A 23,912-nucleotide genomic window follows, 5' to 3' on the forward strand; every position below is an offset into this window, starting at 1 on the left:
AGTTTTAGTTATAGTAATCCTTCTTAAAATTTATTTTAGTTATAGATTTAGTTATGGTTATATTGTATTTGCTGTTTAGTGTTAGTTATAGTTTTAGTTAAGAACATGAAAACCTTTTAGTTTTAGTTATAGTTTTAGTTGTACATAAGACAATCTTTTGGTTTTAGTTATAGTTTTAGTCATCTTTCTTAGTTTTAGTAAATTATTCTGTTGTTTTTTAGTTATAGATTTAGTTTTAGTTATAATATGGATTTGCTTTTTGTTATAGTTTCAGTTACTAATACACATTTGCCTTACTAAAAGTACTTTTAGTTTTAGTTATAGTTAACTAAAACAACACTTAATACATATGTACATAAATTACATCATAACACAATGAAATACGTTAGGAGCGCATTGAACCCTATGGACAAGGGAGCACGTAACTCCGTAAACAGCGAAATTCAAACATGGCTGCCGCATACTATAATAAGTATCTTTTAAAATTGCCTAATTAGGATATTATACAGAGGTGCATGCTCGAGTACGTCATGTTTCTGCTGCAACGAAGCAAAACTATGGAAACGAAGTTCAATGACACGATGGAGGAATAGTAGCACAGGCTAGCAGGACAGTCTTTCTACAGTCACTAATCACATGAAATCATGCGAAATTACTCCACTTGACTATTCCAAGCTCTACCTTTGACTCGACAGTCTTCCTATCAAAGCAGCTTTACATATGACGATGGAGTAGCAGTCCATTCAGTGTATCCCTGTTGCATGTAAGAATGATGTAACCAATTATATACATAGTAACACTGGACGCCATGTTTGAATTTCGCCGGTAGTATTGGTAGTGTACGGAGCTACACGCTCCCTTGTTCATAGGATTCGATGGGCTCCTGAATACGTACAGTAAACCTGTTTACCTGTTTATCCTGGTCACCATATGCCAAAAAATTTTCTAAGCTGGTCACCTTGTACAGAATGACACATTTGGGGATTACTACAATAACCACTTTAGGCAAATGGCCTTATTATACAGTGACCTGATTACTGTACAACTATTGCAATCATACTGTCATCCAAGAAAATGGCTACAGTGCAAAATGAAAGCATTAGGGTTCTACAGACTACAGTACACACATTTTGTGCATCATATACAGGTATCACTCCTTGATACAATATATACTGTCACACGATAATAAAGGAAACTGATTATGGACCATGTGTACTACTCATGCAGAACTGTAGTTAATTTAACCACAATTGTAAGTTGTAATCACAGTTGAAATTTGTAACTTCTTTAAGACTGATCATTTTCACATTAAAAATTTTGATGAAATTAATCCAGATTTTTGTCTAAGAGTACAAACCAGTTAACATTCTCTGATAGACTGTTTCTTTTATGTGTAAGCACATAGCCTGCTATTGAAGACCTCTTCTGACCTCAGGCATGCACAAATACTTTAGTCTGTTATTCACTTTTGTACATGTACAAGATAGACATGCTCCCTGGGGTAAAAGTCATTCTTAGTAACCTACAAGCCCATATGCTGTCATTTGTTGGTTGTTAAAACACCCATACACCCTATTAGGAAAACACTTAAAACGTGTTCAGCAATGCATTTCATCCGTATTTTGAAATTGGCACACAGTAACCACTTTGGAGTAAAGCTTACCTGTTTAGTGTTTTTATCTCTCACACACTGGCTGCTTTTAAAATCATTGCACACATATGGGCCTGGACAGACAAGCACAGAGATACATGATTTTGTCAAACCAATTTCAGGTAACCATGCAGGCACATGCCTGGTTTAAAAAGTAATGAAACAAGAGAGGCCACCTACACCTGCAGCTTTACTATGTACTGAACATAAAACCTTTTTCACAAAATACATAATACTAGCATATCTACCATAACCATACACTAACCAGTAACCACATCACATACGTAGAATTACTGACCTTTTCTCTTTTTTATGCTCAAATAAAGAGTTGACTCTTTTGTAACACCATAATCAAACAATGTTTGCTCATCTTCCAGATTATATCCTCTAAAGATTAGTATCTGTACATCAGGTGGTACTCCTTCTTTGTCTAGAATTTTGTCTTTTACACTTTTTATTGTATTTGAGGGCTCCACCCACAAAATAAATGCCCTTCTAGCCAGTGTCCCATGTCTGACAAATATCCGCATACCTACATACATATAGTATAATTATTCAGTATACCTACGTACATAGCTACGTACGCACATCAACTAAATATTGTGTTGTGAGATCAAATTAAGCAGCCATGATCTAATAATTTCAAGCAACAAACAAGTGTAGTACAGTAGAATAAGATATTTGAGGCAAGGGTGCTGAGATGGAGGTGAACTCAATGTGCAACCAAAATACAATGAAAGCACTTGTAAAGTCTAAATACAGTACCCTCAGTGTAACTGTATAGCTAGTGTCATGGGCAGCAACTATTAGCCTTCTGCTTTGGTTACAGATTTTATTGTATATACAGACATCACATATGTTGCCCACATAGAAGCTAGGGCATACACAGAAGTTTTCAAGGGGGGTTTCCAAAGTCACTAGCTACCTTCGTATTTCTAACTTTAGAATACCTAATACAAATTCACAATTTTATCTGGACATTAATAAAGCATCACAATTTGTAGATGAGCAGTGCTTTACCAAACCACTAAACTGCATTTTAGCTTATATCAACACTTCTCACCAAAATTGTTCGCACAAATGCATAATTGCAATAGTCTCCTGCTATACAGCAGAAATGTGTTCCCAAAAGAACTTGAAAATTTCAACATATTGCTCAGGTAGTAATGTTAATAATGATATAATACATGTACTCTACATACTATGCACATGTCAATTTATCTTGCCAACCTGATCGTAGTTTTAATACCATATGAATCGACGCTGTTTGCCAAAGTTTGTAGTCAAATACTGTATGTTCATCTTCCAGTGTTTTTCCATCATCAATCAACCTTTGCTGATCAGGTGGTATACCTTCTTTGTCTTGAATTTTAGCCTTTACAACTTCTATTGTATCTGAGTACTCCACCTCCAAAGTAATTGTTTTTCCAGTCAGTGTCTTGACAAATAACTGCATGCTGTTAGAAATAAACATGGAGTAAATTTTAGGTATACAGATGCTGATGTGTCAACCTATGACTTTGCCTAGGATTTGACATTGGCTATCACATGTTAACCTGTAACTTTGCCTATCTAATGTTGGAGTAATTCGTTGCTTATCAAATGGTAGCCTGTGGCTTTGCCAATCAAATGCTAGAGTTGTCAATACTGTAATAATTCCTGTTCACAAAACACTGTAATAGAACAGTCAGTATTACTGAAGCTCACAAGACAAACTTATAAACAAAAAACAAGTACGTATGTAATCTAACATGCATAAAAGTAAATGAGCAACCTACATTCTACAAAAGAAGCACCAACGTGTTGTAAATATGTATGCATGTGCATGGTATATCAAGACACACGGTAGTGTGCCAAGAAGCTGACGCGCAACACCTGTGAGTATATTGACAGGAAGAACGAAAATGCAATTTTCGCACCTCCATAGCTCTGTGCTGCCTTGATGAAACAAGACGATTTTTGTTGTGTACATGCCCGCCAACTTCAGTACTCCATATTCCAAATTTGAGTGAAATCGCTTCAAGCGTTCCCGAGATATGCGACTTCAAAAATTGGCTTAATTTCTTCTTTTTTTTTCTTCTTATTTTTCTTCCTCTTTTCGCACACTTACAAAAACTGGTATAAAACGTAAATGCCTTATCTGATTGCCTTGAAATCTGGCACACAGAAGAGGGGTATAAAGGCGCATCTCAGTACCAACTTTGGCCTGAATACAATAAACAGGCTAAGAAGTATTAGTGATTATTCACGAAAAATAACACCAAATATGTTGTCACGCCTACAGGTAAACCGCTTATGGGAAGAAGCTGAACATTGGTGGGTGAATAGGTTAACTATTGAACCTCAAACCTTTTGTGGTTTGAAAAAAATCGAGCTAAAAACCAGGAAGATATAACGAAAAAACCAACAGTACGTAACAATTATGCAATCGAGATTAGCTAATAAAAACGACTACTTGCCAGGCCTACCAGAAAAACTGCTTGGGATAATGCTTTGAAACTTGCTGTACAGATGGAGTAATCATCTTAGAAAGGCTCTTCAATTGTGTAGAAGAATCAGACTTAAAGCCACGGAATTATAACACGAAATCCAACTTGGTGTAGCAAGAAAAAGTGCGAGATCGAGATATTCTAATAGAGCAGTCATCCTAATAGAACAGTCACCCTGAAGAGAATTCCAGAGAAACAAGTAACTATCAGCTACAAACAATTTACCCTGTAGAGAGATCAGCTAGAAGAAGTTTTACCTTGTAGAGAGTTCAGTTACAAACAAATCACCCTGTAGAAAGATAAGTTAGAAGAAGTCACCTTGTAGAGAGTTCAGTTACAAAAAAACCACCATGTAGGGAGTTTAGCTACAAACTAGTGACCCTGTAGAGACATCAGCTAGAAGAAATTACCTTGTAGAGAGTTCAGCTACAAAGAAACCATTCTGTAAAGAGCTCAGCTGCAAACAAATCACCTGTACAGAATTCAGCTACAAACAAATCACCCTGTAGAGAGATCAACTAGAAGAAGTTACCTTGTAGATAGTTCAGCTACAAACAAATCACCCTGTAGAGAGATCAGCTAGAAGAAGTCACCTTGTAGAGTGTTCAGTTACAAAGAAACCAACATGTAGAGAGTTCTGTAATAAATATACTATATACTGTATGACAACAAATATTGGCAAAACTAATATTTGGCGATTTGCTATAAAATTGCAGTTGCCGAAATTTTAATTTGGTGAAATGCTCTCACTAAAAAATTGGCGAATGGTGCAAGTACGATGCTGTACTGACTCACTTTAAAGAATATTCTGGTCCAGCTTCCATAGATGCCTACTGTACTCGAATATCTGTGCTCCAATTTCTTTCATGGCCACACCTACTTTCAGGATTATTTGCTGTCTGTAGGCATACTCACCCATTTATCAATGGCTGCGCACGAATTCATGTCTGCTGCTGTCTACAAGCTTATGTGGAGCCACGCCCACTAATAGAGTACGAGTTCTAGTCTAGTCAGTAAGCCACCCCATTTCGGCATGCGTGGAACCACACTAGTTTCAGCAGTATCCACAAAGGTTTGTTGAAAACCTACTTCAACAACTGCTTGACCCAATGTTTGAAAATAATATTGACGAAATTTAAATTTGGCGGTTTAGTGACGAATCGCCAATTTGCCAAATTTAGTTCACCGCCAAATTTAATTGATATACGGTATATAATTTGTACATTTAATGATAAAATTAGAAATATTTAAAGTATTTAACGTCTGCTTCATCTTTTCTTCTTCCTGTGGTAAAGAAAAAAAGATAGGTTTAGAAAGCCACAAAGCTGGCCTATGGCTTTGGGGTATACAAATACAAAAAGAAGTGAACCAAAACAGCCAAGCCGTAAAAAAACAGTGCGGCCCTCAAAAAGGCTATGGTGAAAAAAGATGTGAAATCCAAGGTGGCGGCCAAGAAATGGCTGTGATGGTAGGCTCTGAAATGGCTCTGATTTGTTTGTTTCTACCATTAACCTACCATCACAGCCATTTCTTGGCAGCCACCTTGGATTTCACATCTTTTTTCACCATAGCCTTTTTGAGGGCCGCACTCTTTTTTTACAGCTTGGCTGTTTTGGATTAGATTTATAATATACTGCAAGTTTTAAAATGACAACAATTACGGAAAACACTAATGGCAAAATCCATACTGCATACCATGCTTCTTCCACAGTTACAATTTAGGAAGTAGGACAACTGGTGAGAGAAGACTTGCCTATAGTTGTAGTGTGGAGTTATAGTCCAAGCTGCATTCCCTACCCATATCATTTATATGGGATTTTTGCAAATTTTCAACAGTTGTTCACTGTCAGCTTTATATTTTGGAAAATGCCACCACACCACATCTAATTGATCATTTTCGCTTGAATAATATATTGTGCATATCCTCTATTTGAGTATTATGATTGTTGGATGCTTGGATATAACACACCTTGAAATTATAGACAGAAATTTATTTTCATATCATCCATATACTACCACTTATCAATGATCACTCACTGTGGAATATTAAAGGTCCAGTGAAATGGAAAATTCACTTGTCATTTTATTGAATAAATAGGTTGTTTGTATCATGCAGTGCACAAAAACCTTTTTAATAATTCAATTATGCTGTTATACCAAGATATTTAGCCACAAAGTCTAGTTACGTCACGTTGTGACGCAAGACAAAGAACCGGAAGTACTGTTATTATTATTATTATTATTATTAGTGCTTTACAGTGACCATTACACACTTTGCAATGGGAAAGGTAGATAAACAGTGAAAGTCTAATGTGTGGGTGGCAATACCAAGCTCTCCTTTTCAACTTCATAGTGTTCCAAGATTACTTGAACGTTCTGCTAGAAAACAATAGCGGAATTGTTCTGTAGTTGCCTGTAGCAGCTTAGCCTGTGTGCTTCGCACTATCGAAGCTCATGCTTCATTATGTTTCACCGAAGTAAGATCAGTTCAATTTGTTTACAAAGCTGGGTTAGCAGTACCATAAAACAAACAATGGTATCTATATTACACTTTCCAGAGTCGCTTCTCTGCCATAGAGGGATAATGTCTTGCCAGCGGCGCTATCGCAAATGTTTTTCCTCGTGTTTCTCTACCTTTATCTGCTGCATTGGACCATTAAATGTATTCAAAATATCTAAGAAATAAACTTAGACATGTTTCGACCACTGTACTGTTAATTTACAGTCTCTTTAACAGGCGTTCTCGAGTGTTCTTCACCACAAGACCAGCGTAAATTCACTTACTGGCTTGTAACTGCTTGCAGTACAAGTTCTTACCATGTTTTAAGTTTTCATGCTAGTTATGACGTGAAACTAAATTGAATCTAGCTGTACATGGACGCTTCTGTTGCTTTATTGGCACCTCACGCGTACTAAAGTTTCTTTGTCTGATGTGTTATGACGTAATATAATTGACAAACCACAATCGAGGGGTCAGCAACGGGGTAAAACTCACGTACAAGATTATAAATCTTGAGATTTACAGGGATTTATAAAGATTTACAGAGATTTATGAAGATTTTCAGATTTACCTCAAGATTTACTGATTTTTACAGATTTGACAAGATTTACTCAGACTTACTCTGCAGATTTATCAAGATTTTCAAGAGTTTTGTTGACAGGCTTAAGTTGCATGTTTACATAATAATAATGCTTTACAGAATAGTAATTCTGAGGGTATACCAGTGATATCATCACATAATTTCATATGTAAGAAATAGTCTTGTGGAACCATTTGCGACCAGGATCCTTGCTGCAACTAAAATTAAATCAAGCAATCAAAAGGTAAATTTACACTAAATCAAGCAATCAAGAGGTCCTAAAATTGGACAATCAAGCACCTTAGCCAGCCAATTTGTTCATGAGAGTTTACAAGATTTTGCTAAATTGTCAAGCAATAAAGGCACTTTTTTGGATGAAATCAAGTGATCAATTTCACCAATCAAAAATCTTTATCCCAGTTGCAAACGGTTGTACAAGACTGTGGGTAATGACTACCTCTTGTACTGTGAAAATTTATACCACATGTTCTATTTATTTAATTGCAATTAAATTAATGAAGTCTGAAAAGTACATCAACAATAACAATAAGCTTCAAACTCTTCTGACAGTTACTACAATGTCACTTCTTTCCTTTCTTAACTGTACTGCTATATAATGCAGCTCAGATGCACGATACCACTCTTTACACTTGTTCCACAATACCATCTTGGTTTCATCATCTGTGTTTCTACAGCAGCAAAATACATCTATCGTGATTGTATTAGGACAATTCTTTGTCTTATCACAGGAAACAGCTGGACAACACCATTTTCTAAACATCTTAGTAGGTGATTTCTCATAGTCTTTTGCTCATACACAAAAGTGCTGGGGTTTTCACCATGAGCAAGTGCTGCACAGTATGCAGTAGCAAACACACCACAGTCATTTTCTCCAGCCTGCTTGTTAGTATTAGCAAATCTTACTGTAATGTATTTCTTTGGTGTTTTTATCGATTGTGCTTGAAGTGATTTTGTGCTTTGGTGCAATGTAAAGTACAATGAATCATATATAGTTACATCAGAACCTGGATCCATTGTAGATACCGTTATCCAGTGGTTTCCATTTACATGCAAAATTTGCACACTTTCAGGCATTAAAACATATTCTTCACACAATACAAAAGTGCACTCCTCAAACCCTTTCAAATCTGGAAACTGCTTCTTTAGAATAAACTGAACAGCACTTAGATGTGTGCCCCTTAATCACTGTCCATTCGAAATTATTTGCTTGTCTGTATTGTACAATGGAATCCCTTCAATGCGTAGCCACAATTCAGAAAATTCGGTACCACTTACGTCATCATTACTCTATATGGAGCTCTATGTAATGCTTCGCTCAAGGGTTAGTTCTATAGAGTTAACCAAAAATTTAGTCATCATTTCAAATTTCAAATATTATCTTGAGTTTGACTGGTCTAAGGGCAGGTCGAGGTAGTTGGGATTGTGTCTGAGATGAGGTCTGAGATAGTCCTTGTGCAGCTTGTCCTTGTGATCCTCGGAATTTAATTCTGTCCCTTCATCACCTCGTTCATCATTCTTTAAATCTTCGTGGATCTCTCTCAGAAATACTTCGGGAATTTTTGCGATCCGTTAAATCCAAGGCTACATCAGCGTAGAAGTAGCTGCAAGTTTGCTGAGTGTTTCGGTGTTACTCGTGGGATCGCTCGAGGTGTTACTTTCATTGCAATTCACTCCATCCCTTGCTGTTTCTATCGAATTGTCCCTTGGATTGTCCACGCCTTCACCCCCAGATGATTGAGCAGGCTTGTTGAATTCATGCATTTACTTGATGCTGCTACTTGTTTCCTGGAGCACAAATCTTGAGATAAGTCTTTCTTCTCCATTTCATGGACAACTGCAACTGAATACGAAGTGAGAGTGCAATTCAAAAGAGACTAAAACACGAGGCACAAACCTTCTACTGCTTTACACTTACAGCTGCAGCTAGCACGCGGTAACACCTTCGAAAAGGTGCTGTGACTGTTACGCATTAATCATGTGTGATGCGTTTACGTAAATTTACGGAAGATTGCAGATAATTTTCATTTGAAGATTTAAGATTTACAAAGATTTATACTTAGATTTTTACCGCAGCGTACGAGATTTACGCTTGGTTGCGGACCCCTCGACCGCAATACACTAAAATGTGCTATATCTACTAAACAAAACAAAATCTGACTAAATCACATGCACCAACCTATCCCACTAGTAGCAAGGATTGATAATAGCCAAAATGTATTTTACCATTTCAGTGGACTTTTAATACAATATAAAATACTACTTAGTTCGTGCCATGCCTTGTTTTTGCATACAAGAGTAAAAGTTTGCCTGTTTGTATTGTTTGGTTAATATATAGCCTGAATTTACCTTTTGGTTTTTTGCTATAAATAAACAAACACAGAACAAATTAATAGCATTAGTTTCAGTGTATGTCTTTACCTCAATTGAACAGGGTCAGATCTCTTGATTACTGTGTCAGTGAGTCATCTAGACTAGTGATTTCGACCCAGTTCAACCCTGACATGCACAAATTCAGCACTTATCCACGCAAACGTTTATGCATATATACACCCATCAAGAGAGATAACCACCATAAATTATGAAAATGATGTGTACATATAAAAATGTGGTGTCCTCATGCACATGTGACCACAACATGAAAGACCATAAGGTGGGCATGGCAAGGAGATCTATAAATTACAGTAAAAAAACAAAAGGTAGTTACTACATTTCTACCAACCACTCAGCACAATTTCTTGCTAGAAATATTTTTCTACAGACAATAATAGATAGGCCAGCAGCTTCATCAAGTAGCTTCCAGCACTGAAATCATGAGATCATATTATGGCCTGTTGAATATAACTCAGAGCATTGCACAGTGAGGACAGAAATGATGGTAGATAATGCCCAAGAACACTTATAATTACATATTTGAATGGTATCATGGTAACAGGGAGTTCCCAATCTGTCCAGTTCAGATAAAATTGTAAATAATCTTCCTTTGTCTGCTTTTAGTATCCAAATGTTGGTTACAGATAGAGTCCAAAGATTGTGTCAGCTCTAACAGAACTACTGTATTAGATGACTCACAGTAAATCATAATGTCAGGATGGTAAGGCATTATGATAAGTGATGGAGGGATGGTTGCTTGAGGAGGCATACTAGCATGCATTCCTGGTTATTCAGCATAAACATGAATGGCTTGCACATTAGCTAAAAGACCAGAGAGATTGGAAGCTATACAATACAAAACTGGTATATGTAAAATGGCCTTGCCTTATGATGAAGAAACAGAGTAGCCCCCAAGAACATGAGTTTTGGTGGGACGTGTACAACCACAGAGTGAGCACTTCACATTATGCCATCATACTGCTTGATACGTATATCATATGGAACATTTGTGGTCAAAACAGGAGGCATGCCCCTGACTTTCATTTAGACTTTAGACAATGTTTTCAAGAAAGGATTACATAGAACAGTTAACTGCTATAATAAAACAGTCACTTTTACATTTAAAACTGTAAGTACGTAGCTACTCAGTTTAATAGTGAAAATCATTCAAATATTCTCTCAGAGCATGAAAAATTCCCTAAAGGTGAACCCCCATAAATAAACGTATAAAGGCTTTAAATCTAACATGTCACATAATGCCATATATGTACAAATTTTCGAGGTACGTAATTTTTGCAAACTGAAAAATTTCAGGGTTTTCGCAGTTTTATTTTCAAGGATCATTTGTTTCTTTCACTGCATGAGGTTACCTATTAGAAGCATAGAGCCCTGATAATCGTTAAGATTTGAGGATGAAAATTTTCAAGTAACCGCGAAAACCGTAAAAAAATGTCCATCAAAAATTTGTATGTACGTATACCGTAATTGTAGCATCCTCACTCATTGTCTACCTGATATGTCTACTCTCAGCCCTTGGACCTGCAGCCCTTGGACTTCAAGTAGACATATCAAGCACACTACATGTTACAAATACAAAATAATCATTATTTGTGTTGTATGCTTCAAACTCCATTGCATAAATTTCATTGTCAAATTTGCTCCCCCCCCCAGACAGACAGACAGACAGACAGACACACTCTTTACACTTTCCCATTACGGAATAAGCATAAGCTTCCACTGATGCTGCTTCTAATTAAGCAAAGTCACAAGTGCACCTATAGGGTCTTATGAATGAATGAATGACTTGGACAATCTATATACGACAAGTATACAAAAAAAAAAGAATTTTCAACACTAGAATAGGGACCATAACACATCGATAAAAAGTACTGAAACAAGGTGGAGTAGTGCACGTTATTAAACAATAAAAAGTGTTATATCCCTACTGTGCTCAAGATACCATAATGGAAAAGTACAGTAGGGATATAACACTTCTTATTGTTTTACTGTGATTTAATATCGTGCACTACTCCAGCTTGTTTCAGTACTTTTTATCGATGTGCTATGGTCCCTACTCTAGTTGAAAATTCCAAATTTTTCTGTGTACTTGTTTGTTACTTTTTTTGTAAATAATTACTGCAACTGGTGAACCCGCATCTGAAATGATGCCACATACCCCAGCTATATCAATTATCGTCTGAAAAGTGAAGTATCCATTACACTTCGTTGTCAGCTATGTTCAACCCATTGCACAGCGTTATGAATCAAGAAATGGTCGAAAAGCACCTCTGTAATCCACGCATACCGAAAGAAAGAAATGGCACCACACCCCCCAGATATATCAATTATCGTCTGAAAAGTGAAGTGTACATTATGCTTCGTTGTCGGCTATGTTCAATCTGTTACACAGCAATATGAATCAAGAACTGTTCAAAAAGCACCTCTACAATCAAAGTAGCCACTATGAAAGTATACGGACAATTTCTGTTACGAAGGGAAGCCATCACGTACTACTGCTAAATCGACAGATTTCGCTGTCAGCAAAGATGAATGGGACACAAAGGAGGATACTGGTATGTAAGTCCATGAAGAATGCATGGTAAGTACTGTGGTATGTCAAAAGGCACCTCTCGGGCCGAAGCGACATCGAACAGTGAAAAAATCAAGCCCGTAGCCTTAGCCGTTATTGAGTTACGTTTGTCTGAAGGCATCAGTCAGTCAGTCGGTTACTCAATCAGTCAGCCAGTCACTAGAAAATTCTGTTAAATATATATATATATATTAAAATTCTGTAGCAACTTGTTGAAAGCATTTCGGGTCAATCTGAAAGCTTGTTTGGGCTTGGTTTTACTGCCTCATCATCGTCTTGGAAAAGTAAGGCTGGTTTTTGGGTGATGTTCTTTCATGGGCCACGCCCACACCTTTGTGGTCCCTGCTATACAGTAGTATCGTACTGTATTATACTAGATCACAGCTAAAAATTCTGCTAGTCTCGCATAGTCAGACTGCTTCTTTTTATTTAGTGGAATAAGATCTAGTCTGTTTCAAATACTCACACTTCTTCCACAATTCCAGTTGTGGCCAGAGTGATCCATCACAGGTCTACAGTAACATGTGCAGAAGCAATTATGTCATGTTTGTAGGTGTGTCACAAGTACAGGTATTCAAACCAGACCAGACCCTTTTTTCTCCCTCCCCAATGACTAAGAGAAAAGCCCTGGCCACACAAGACTAGTGATGTGGTAGCCTTAACAATACTATGTTATTGTCAGCATATGAGACTGACCCCTCAGATCATAGAAGTATCTTAGACACTGCATCTATGCTCAAAAATTTTTAAGACTGTGCTTCCTAGTCTGGTACAGCTGTTAGGCACCTACTGTATAAGCACCCTGAAAAAGGGCCTGGTCTGTCTAGCAATAAGGACTAGTGCCTCTGTTACTGAAAACTGGTGTGTCCAATGAAATCGCAGCATTGTCAATCATAACATAGTTGTCACATGATGTGAGTAGGTAGCTAGGATTACGGGGTTGAGACAAAAGTTGTCAGGATTTGTTTTGCATTAGAATGAGTAAACAAGAGTTGATTTTCTTAAAAGAATCCATATGTAACAGATGCCTTCCCTGGGGAAAGTAAATATATCATCCACACAAAAACAGCCAAGCTGTAAAAATGGTGCAGCCTTAAATAGCCTGGGTGAAAAAAGTTATGAAATCAAAGGTGGCAGCCAAGAAATGGCTGCAATTTCTTGGCTGCAATGATGTTAATGCTAAGAACGTACACTGTACACAAAATTTATTAGCATTAACATCATTGCTTGACTGCCGCTTTTGATTTCACAACTTTTTTCACCCAGACTTTTTAGGGCCGCACCATTTTTTCACAGCTTGGCTGTTTGTGTGCAGATTTTATTTATTTTGTACTTTGGTCCCAAAACCAGCCATTGGCTGACTTTGGGGTTTATTTTTACTCACATTTCTTCTTAACTACACAGACATGATGATGATCATTGAAGACAGACTTATAAATATATTGTATTGTAAGCTTTACTTCAATACTTAGTAATATTATTGTAATACTCTAATAGAACAGACATTTTTGAGAATTTCTAATAGAACATACATAGAATGTTCCAGAACAATCTAGGGCTGGAATGAAGGTCAAATTTTAGCCTCTGAAGCTTCTTGCAAGAAAGCCACCAATTTGAAAGCTTCAAAGCCTTGTTGATTCACGCTAGTAATTAAGGGATTTGCAAGATACGTATAGGTATTCAAAGTTTTGATTAAATTTCTTCATTTTTTTTTCTTAAGCTGTAGGGGGCTACAGGGGTTTCAGTTTATTTTCGCACACTTTGCAAAATTACTATAAAATGCAAACATGTGATTCGATTGCCTCAATCTTTGGCACGAATAAAGAGCATATAATGGCAAATTCACATAGCAAGTTTGCTATGAATCTGATGAATATCTAAGGAGTTATATACATTTATTCACATTAAAAAAGACCAAACTTCTGTCATGGCTACAGGGTAAGCCAAGTATGGGAATAGCTTGAAAATGGTATGTACATAGGCTGACATAACAGTGCTTTTGATGGACATACAGAGTTACAGCTACAAAGTTATAAGCAAAAACCAAACAAGTGTAAAATCTCAGGATCGAAATACTCTCATAGAGCAGTCACTTTAGGCATAGATCTATATGATTGGAAGCTCTTGATTTGCGTGCTGGCTTTCCTTGTTTTCTGGAAGTGGTTAATTCGGCTATTGGGTACTATTATTAGTTGCACAGTTGCTATGTTCTGTTATCGCAAGATGGTCATAGGCATGTATTCCAGGAGCTGTAAGTTCACCAGCATGACACCAAGATTTGTAATTGCTATATAAGCCACTCTAGAATCATTTAGCTTTACAACAGATGTCAGGAGGATGCTTAGAAATACCCAAAATGGGTACACAAACTAAGTGACTATGCACCTAGTTATTACTGGAAGATCTCTGGAGAAGATGTTGAGTTGTAGTAACACATGGCACAAACCATTGGAAATTGTCTCAAATGTAATACAGTGCCACTAGTTTTACTGTTATGTCTTCGAAGACATGGCAAGGCGTACACTACAGTTTCCTTGAGTAACCTAACCTTGTACTGCGAAGCAACTGAAGCAGAATAGTATAAAAACACTCACTTATACTTACAATAGTTTTGCACAACCCTTAGCAAAGTAGGCATTAAGTAACAAGACTTTAAAAGCTTTTGTAACCCTTCACCAACCAAGTGGCAATCCACAAAACTACAAGGAGTGTGTACCCAGAATGTATACATTATACTGAGTCCACGAAAGTTTTGAATATGATTACAAAAAATAATATGCTTGCAGAAAATGAATAACCTTAAAGATGGTACTGAAGGGTGGAATCAGCAACTCTGTTGTTTAGAATATCAACTAGACTTTGGGTGACCTGCAGTTCGAATCCTGGGGTTGGAGAGATTTTTTTCCTTACTTTCTGTTACACCTTATTTGCTATAAGTCATTGTTTAAGTCTGACTCCTTGTAACTAGAAATGCGAAAAGCAGATGGTTGCAAGTATACCCCTAGCTCAATCCAGTCATTGCTAAGTGTTTTGAATCGTAACTCGAAAGAAAACAAAGCTTCATTGTCTATATTTGATGATCAGTATCCTGAGTTTCGTGAATTATGCAAGACACTAGATATTGTCAGCAGTTCTCTGCACAAAGAAGGCATAGGTGCTGATCCAAAGAAGGCTCCTGCTATTGAAGTAGATGATGGGATTACTAGGATATTCTTCACCTAAAGTGCTACAAAGGACTGTTTTCCTACGGTTTGCTATGAGGGATGTGCAGGAGCAGCATGACCTGCTTCGCAGGAAATTTGTCAGGGTTCCCTCAGAAGTTGACATTTATAATTCACAAGTGTATTACCAGTACACTGAATTTATATCCAAAAATAATCAATGTCGATTTAAAGATGTCACTGCAGCAAGTAAAGTTTGTCAAGCATATGCTCTTGTTGGGTCTAATCAGTGTATTTGAAATTAATGGATGAATATTTACCAAGGCTTCCACCAATGTCACTATATGTTTAAACTCGTCCACTGGAAAGGATTCCTGATGATTCAGTGACTTGGTACACTAAACAATGTGTTGATGTGAATCCATTAAAATCAATTGTTCCTAGTCTAAGTAAGGAGTCTCAGTGCACCACAAAGTACACTAATCACTCATTACGGGTAACAGCTACAACCAAGATGTTTTGTGGAAAGGTCCCAGAGAAACTTATTGCAGAAACTACTGGACATCAGAGTGTAAAAGCTTTAAGATGTTATGAGCGCACACAACCGGCCATGCACCAAGCGGTAGGCAATATCATTATGGATCCTCAGGGTGCTAAGGAGATTTCTATGAAGCAGAGTAGTGTTGTGAAGGAAGAAGATGTAGCTACAGAAGGACAGAAGTGTGATGGTCCTCCAGCCGAGAAGGGCAGTGTTGTGAAGGAAGAAGATGTAGCTACAGAAGGCCAGAAGTGTGACGGTCCTCCAGCCGAGAAGAAGCCTTGTATTGAGAAACAACCAAGCCATGCGTTTTCTGGAACGTTGAACAACTGTACCATTAACATTTCTTATCACTGAGGTGAATGTACCTTATTATCATGTCACTTATCATATCATGTCTGTTATTATTATTATCATATCATGTCACTTATTATCATATCATGTCAGTAATAATGATAGTAAAAGAAATAATGGGTGGGTACATAGTATTTGTTTAATAAATTCTTAGGATTTTTGTTATAATAACATAGCATTGTTATTATAACAAAAAGCACTTTGTGTGCCAATATAGCACTGTGGTTTGTCAATATAGCACTGTGGTTTGTCAATATAGCACTGTGGTTTGTCAATATCTGTGGTTTTTCCATATAGCACTGTGGCTTTCTCTGTACAAAACACTGGACATCTTGCAGGTCTGTACAGTCAATATAGCATTGTCGGTCCCTTTGATTTTCTCACCCAAAATTCTTTATAGAATATGGAAGGATTATAAATGAACATGGTTTAATGAGTATGAATGGATACCATACGTACTTACCATAGATAGAGTGTAAATACGTACTGTAAGTATAAGATTCTGGTAAAAATAATAAGCCATAGTCAAGATACCATTGTATTGTATTTCTGCATTGCAGAAGTTCCAAGAAACACTTAGAAAGTGATGGCATGGATGGTAGTAGTGAGGATCAATAGACCAAGTTTTATTAAAATTCAAGCATTGTAAATTAAAACTTTTGTCACTGTGTATCTGAGTGGAAACCCCGTTAGAATTCCTAGATTTGCCCCTGATTATGTTCTGCCTATTACATAGCTAGCCCTACACATGGAGAATGATAAGTGGCATTAGCCTAACTTACTTCAACTGTTGAAGGCATAGAGCAAAAACCACGGATGATTTTTCATCTCAGTTTTTGTTACAACATGGGAAACATGAAGCCACTGATGTACTACTATAATTCGTCAATGTCAGCAAAAGCAAATGAGCAGGACTAAGGTAAATCCACGGTGCATGGATAAGACATCTGCGAGTAATGTAGTCATAGGTCTGCGGTTTATAAATCTATGATGTAGTGTACCGTAAATAACCCAAACTTTGCCCCACCTATCCCATGTGAGCAAACGAGAGGATCACACAAAAATTTGCAAGAAAATTTGGTCCCCAGGTGTGGGGGTTTAGGCAACGCTTCAAACAAAGGATTAGGAATTCAGATATCTTAAGAAGGAATAGACCTAGAGTAGACACTACCTATAGCAATTTGCACTTAATCACAGCTAGCGATCAAGAAGTCCTCAAAAGTAGTTGGCTTGAAAACAAAACGAGAATTTACGAAAATACGTGTAAAACTGTCAAGGTCCTTTTCAAGCAAAATCAAGATACAGTGGTATGCCAAAAGACACCTGGCAGACTGAAGCATCGTCTAACAGTGATAAATGTAACCATAGATAATATATACCTTATCCGGGATTGGAAACGTGAGAAAATTGAATACAAAAAGCGTGAGCCGTCAGCGTTGCAGTAATCAACACCTTTCCTTTGATCAGTACGGGTTCACTTCGCTGACGAAGAAATGGAAAGAAAGGACAAATAAGCTACTAGAACTCAACATGGAAAGGATTTCCCATCATGGTAAGAGTAATACTGTTCTTTTACTGGTGTATGTTCATCGAAATTTTGGAAGCAAATCTTGTAGTTTACATTTTGCACAAAAGTGACTGTTTGATCGCACTCTTGAGGTTTGGGGTTTTGAGAGTTTGATAGCAGTGTTCTTTTTCAGTGCAAATAGTACTGATTGAAAGCTAAGACGTAAGCGGATCTACTGATGTAAGTAAAAACCCTTAGTTCTGCCATTTTGTAAGTGAAATGACACCACAAACCGCATAGCATGTGTTTTTGTAGTACTACAGTTTGGAGTTCACAGGCCTATTTCTAGACGTTCTTAGCTTACTTTCTAAAATATTTCTAGTAATTCATACATATATAAGTAAACCAGATGGCTTTTAGAAAGCATTTTTCTGGAGTGATGTAGTGAAATATTCAATTCTTTAAAGCACATGCAAATATTTCATTTTAGCTATAACTACAATTTTACAATGATTATTATTTGCACTCTATATTTTGCAGGTAAATGACAGGAGAGGTCATAGAAAACTTAGCACTTTATATGAGACCCTTCAGCACATCTCTCAGTGGGATGGATACTGGCAATTTCTAGAGTTTACGCTGAAAGTGCTTTTTACTGCTAGCACTGCCTCTACCTATGTCTTCCTTCACTGACACGCCTGTTAAGTCTTTAGAAAGCACTGTAGACTGAAGCAGTGTGCCGTCATTCCCTCAGGTATTATATGCAAATACTTTGTTTCCTACAGGGTGGATTGATATGATCCAAAATACACTGTGACAGAAATCATACTTTTCCAGTTGGGTCCATTGACTATTATGAAAGACTTTTTGTGGATTATATTTTATAAAAGAGAAATTCTGAAGCACCGTGATATGGCTAGCACTAGAAGACAAATTTTACTGGAGTTACTCCTATGGAAACTACTACCTGTACTTACAAGACTTGCATCTTTATGTTGCACCAGTATTTATATGTAATGCTGTAATCACAAAGTAGTATAACATTATGAACAATGACATAATGATGTCACGTACGTATACATACTGCTATTGTACAAGTCTCTATGATGTAGTGATGTGCGATATGTGATATATATCGAAATATCATGATAAATATTTTTATATCGTGATATGATATTGAATCTTTATATCGTATAAGCCTACGTATAGATTTTAGCTATAATTAGAGAAAAATGTACCCAAGATGTCATTGTACACTGTACTTTTTTTGATAAAAGAACTTGCAATGTTGTATGCTAGTCATGTACCATGTTTTATTGTACTTCTAGTACATTACTACTACAAGCATTATCATTGTAAATACACTAGCTGAGTGATGAGTTGTATATCGTGATATATATTGTATCGTCATCATGATATGTTGTGTGCAATAATCGTGATAGGAAAATATCCTTATCACACACCACTACTATGATGTAAGCTCTTTGAGTGCTGCATGCTCATTTTAGTTGATTGTTTGTAGCTACTTCTCAACCTGTTACATGATTTATTTCTACACGAACTCATTGCCTGCTGCTAAATTTTAAAGCAAATTCATCGAAACTGGTACTGTTTTCAGCAGCAAAATACCAATCAGGCTCTGTGCCACTCCTTTTGCTTCTATTGACTCAGTGGACTAATTTTAAAAGAATTATCTCTAATAGCTACACTTCTGCACAGTAAAAGATGAATAGCTACTATGGAAAACGGTGAACATCACTGGCTGTACATTTTAGTGACCATCACTAAGAATTGCAGTGATGCCACGGCAGTATTTACTACTTATTCTTTACAGTGTGAGTGCTTCACAAGTGTCTCTTGCCTTGGCACCGGTAATGAAAAGAACCAGAGACAGTACCGTATAACGGGAATGATTCGCGGAAGAAAACATTCGCGAATGATCTACTATTCCTCATTCGCAAGAAAACATTCGCGATTTATTGCATAAAGTAATTAATAATTGGGCGCGCGCACACAACGAATTAATCTTTTTTCCTATGGATAGCTAGGGAACGCTCGACTATATGGCTGACTCTGACATGTTGCGTACTACGCATACTAGTAGCCATGCATGATTGCTGTTTCGCTGGAGAAGTAGGCATTCACGATGAGCACGGACGATAGGCACGCCTATAGCCTTTTTTTTTTTAAACCAGGCGCACGCCCACAGCCGGCCAAAGGCCGGCTGTGGGCGTGCGCCTGGTTTACTGAAATTGTTTTCGTAAAAGTGTGTGTGTGTACCTATCTATCTACCTATCTACCTATGTTTGTCCGTACGCACCCACGTGAGCAAAATCGTTTAATAACGATAAAAGCAGCTTTTACGTAAGAAGTAAAAGTGAAATGAAGTCTGTATTAAACTTCTGCACAGGTGAACTTTGCTCTGAGGTGGTTTCTTTTCGGCGGACTGAAATACGGGTGTGGTGACTTTCCTCAGACTACCTTCCCCTTGAGGTTTTCAGGCATTTAGCAACTGAAAAACAACGGTGCAGGCCTCGTACACTGCCAGGAATAGCCTATCGCTTCGAGTTGAAAGGGGGCGTATCCCTTACGTACGCAAACGAAAATGAAGAGCAGCTTTGAGGCTTTGTCGAGAGAATTTGTGGGGAAAAACACGTTAGTCACACTATAAAACAGTTTAGAAGATAGTTTTGTGCGTAATATGTTGGTAAAAGCGGTTTATTTAACAAACGCTTCCTTAGCAGTGCATAGCAACGTAATTGAACGAATTACGAATATTTCATGAATTACGAGAAATAGCTAATTATATTATTGCACAACCCAAACTACCCTATTGTAAAGTAGTAATTCACAGTTGGTTAATTCATAGTAGTATATACTGTCTATGGTTATTCCAGATGAGTTAGCTAGCTGCATGGCGCCTGGTTTTTAGAAGTAGCACAACATCAACTTGTTTTGAAAGTGGTAGCTACATATAGCATAAATGAATGAATACAAATACACAGAGAAAAACAAGAACAAACACTATATGACAGTCATCATTTAGAAAGCTGGAAATTCAGTCTCAACCTATAGCCTTGGGGTGGCACTAAAACCGAGGCTAAGACACACCATTTCCGGCACAGTGAATCGCTGGGCTGCAATTATACTTACCCCGGCATTTAGTAGTACTGATTTTTCCACAGTCATTGAAGTTTGCATCTCTGTTCGAATCACACGCCACGGTCACTGGCTATACTGTTACGCATATATAACAGTTTAGCGAGTAGCTACCCGCTTATGCACTCGTTACATGAATGCTACATCAACTGATTCATGAAAAAAACTTTTTTAATTGTAGGAAAAATTTATCAAGAAAACATTCGCGAATGCACCTACAATCGTGAAATTCGCGAATGTTTTCTTCCGCGAATCATTCTCATTATACGGTATTTCAATTCATCTATCACCATCTACCACACACAACACTAAATGACAGCTTACAAAGATTTAAACATTACCCCTACCATTATTTAACAATGACAATAGACCATCACACCATTCCCATGTGTTGTTTCCTTCATTGTAGCTCAAGTTTTCTTAGATAACACGGACTAATGTAACAGAGTTAAGTTACACTAAAATTGCTCTTCTGTAATGCTGAGTGAATCTGTTGATTGGTGTTAATTGCCTCTGTTTCCAATCCCGGGTAAGGTATATATTATCTATATGATGTAACCTTAGCCATTATTGAGTTACAAAGGCATCATAACCTCTGTTACAGGTATATTGAGTTACAAAAGCATCAGTAATAAAATTTAAAGAAAATAATTTTCATTATGGGTCACACTGAAGCAGACACTTGCAGGCTTGATTATACCGAACCCATGCAATACTCCTATGGTACTGGTTTTGTGACAGGTTCTTCTGTCAAGGGGGTGACACAAAGGCACTCACTATATGTAGATCCGTGACCGCGATCAAAGTCTTGACCCACCGAAATTTCGCTTTGACCTGTGACTATGAGCCCTTTTCAATCTTTGACTGGTGACCTAGCAATGATAGTTCAGTAGGTTTCGATTGTGGGTTGGAAATTTTCACCCTTGACCATTGACTTGGCATGAATTTGGTGGCCTTGACCTTTGACTTAGACCGCAGTCACAGATCTACCTACAGTGAGTGCCTGTGTGTCACCCCCTTGTCTCTTCACCCCTAACTGGTAAAGTAGATCGATAGCTAACAACATGGTACCTATCAGGTATAACTGATTTTTGCCACAAAACAGTATCATAAGCACATCCCAACAACTACACACTGGTGGTGCCAGCGGGTCTCAGCGAGGATGCAGCAACCTCATACTAGATTACTGACAAACCAGTACATGAACGGTTTAACAGTTATGCGCTTATCAATGTAATGCCCAACTACCACAAATAATGGCTGAGGGTGGGGGAAGGTCGGAGATGGTGGTGGATCGATCGCCAAATTTCCATCCATGACATGTTGTCTTCAATAAGAAATTTACTGAAGCAAAGGCGTGTGCCTTTAAAAAGGAGTTTCTCAGATGCTAGCTAGCTACTAGAATCCACTCGAACTCACTCACAACCCGAATCTCTTGACCAACGCCTGAACGCCACATATCATACAAATCCCCTCCTAGCCCCACTGTCCCGCCGGTTTGCTAGTTGAGACTTGATCGGGGTTTGTATCGCCAATACTTCCCCAGTACGTGGGGAATAGTAATTTTCTGTGATGCAATCCCCACCTTCCCCGACCTCAGCCCGTATCCCTGGTAGTCGGGGATTACGCTGATAGGTGCATTTCAGGTGACTTCCATTCTGCATGTACGACAGTGTGCATGATAGTTTAATACAGGAACTCACCTAGTCTACTGCGGTATAGTTCGAGCCGGGTACGTGTCTCTCGAGGTGTCTCTATCTTAGGACTCCAATTGATGCTTCACTTAGATCACGTGATTGGTGCTTCACTGTTTTTTTAGGTGCACTTGGGCACTGGCATGAGGAAGTACTATCACTAACCTTGAAGATATATTATGCAAACAGTAATTATGCAACTGCATGCATGCATGTGCCAGTGCCGGGCTAGGCCTACTGATCATTATGTTATGCGGCAAGGAATTCCTCAACTGCTAGTGTAGCTATTCAGGGGCTAAAAAAATGGGGCTAGTTGTAGCCAAAAGCTAGTTGTAAATGACTTTTGGCTATAGTTGTAAATGATAATTGGGCTAGTTGTATATAAAAGTCAGACTAAAAATAAAATAGCACAGAAAAGTATAAAGTCAAAGTTACCATAGATAGCTAGCTAGCTATGTGTATTATGCATCTCTTTTAGTTTACTACAGGGATTTGACAAAAAGTACCTCAAGATTGAATATTGCGATAGTCTTTTAAAATATTTACCATTTTCAGTTGTGGTCTACTTTTTGATTAAAAATTGTCTTACTATCCAACTTATATTATGGATTTTATTTTCTTTTTATTGCGCACTATTAAATGCCTTAAAATCTTATAATTATATAAAACAACAATTTACTCTAAAAAATTGGCTTGTATGTAATTAATGCATATGTGCATAGTTCACTACTTCTTGTTTTAAATTTCGTCTCTTCAGCTTGCTATTTCCTTAAATTACTTCCAGGTTGCAGTCATTTCTCTCAAATTGCTTCCAGATTTAATCTTGTCACAGCTGTGTTTCAAATTTTCTTAGGGGAGTACGCCCTCAGACCCCCTATAGAAATCATTTTAGTCTTGCATTATGCATCACAAGCCCTCTTCTCACTTTAACTGACTATGATAATCATGACAATACAAAGCTTAATAATGTACTTTATACACAAAAGCAAAATTAATTTTGTTTAGTTTGGACCATGTGTTCCCCCTGTCTAAGGTTATGGCTAGTTGTAAACATAGTTTTTTTAGCCACTGAGTGTATTCACAAGTGTTCTGTTTATCAACAGAAAGTGAAACCTGAGCAGCTGTCCTTCAGAATCCAAAGACAAATGGTGACTAATCTGGTAAGTTTGGCACATTAAAAACAAATTGTTTTTCCTAACCACCAGTTGAAAGGAAAGTATCAAGTGAGTTGGTGAGACAAGCCAGTTAGATTAATCATTCTTTTATGAGGGACCACATGCATGTCAGCCAGACCGGCC

At 37.5% G+C, this 23,912-nt stretch overlaps 1 protein-coding gene across 3 annotated transcripts in view; it reads right to left on the bottom strand.

The window, feature by feature from the left end:
* The window catches only part of LOC136243592 (polyubiquitin-C-like), a 39,209-nt gene extending 16,487 nt beyond the window's left edge, over positions 1 to 22,722 (bottom strand). The window contains exons 1-3 of one of the 3 annotated variants that reach the window (XM_066035128.1): positions 22,624 to 22,722; positions 2,882 to 3,108; positions 1,950 to 2,183 (exon numbers count right to left, since the gene is read on the bottom strand). In XM_066035128.1, coding sequence (XP_065891200.1) covers positions 1,950 to 2,183; positions 2,882 to 3,107 — 460 coding nt within the window. In that variant the 5' untranslated portion in view covers position 3,108; positions 22,624 to 22,722. Of the gene's footprint in view, positions 1 to 910; positions 971 to 1,949; positions 2,184 to 2,881; positions 3,109 to 22,623 lie in introns of those variants that run through there. The other 2 variants (XM_066035130.1, XM_066035131.1) reach the window with 2 other exon arrangements.
* Between the last annotated feature and the right edge of the window lie 1,190 nt (positions 22,723 to 23,912).

Source organism: Dysidea avara, chromosome 13 (assembly GCF_963678975.1).
Source record: "Dysidea avara chromosome 13, odDysAvar1.4, whole genome shotgun sequence".
Taxonomy (NCBI): Eukaryota; Metazoa; Porifera; class Demospongiae; order Dictyoceratida; family Dysideidae; genus Dysidea; species Dysidea avara.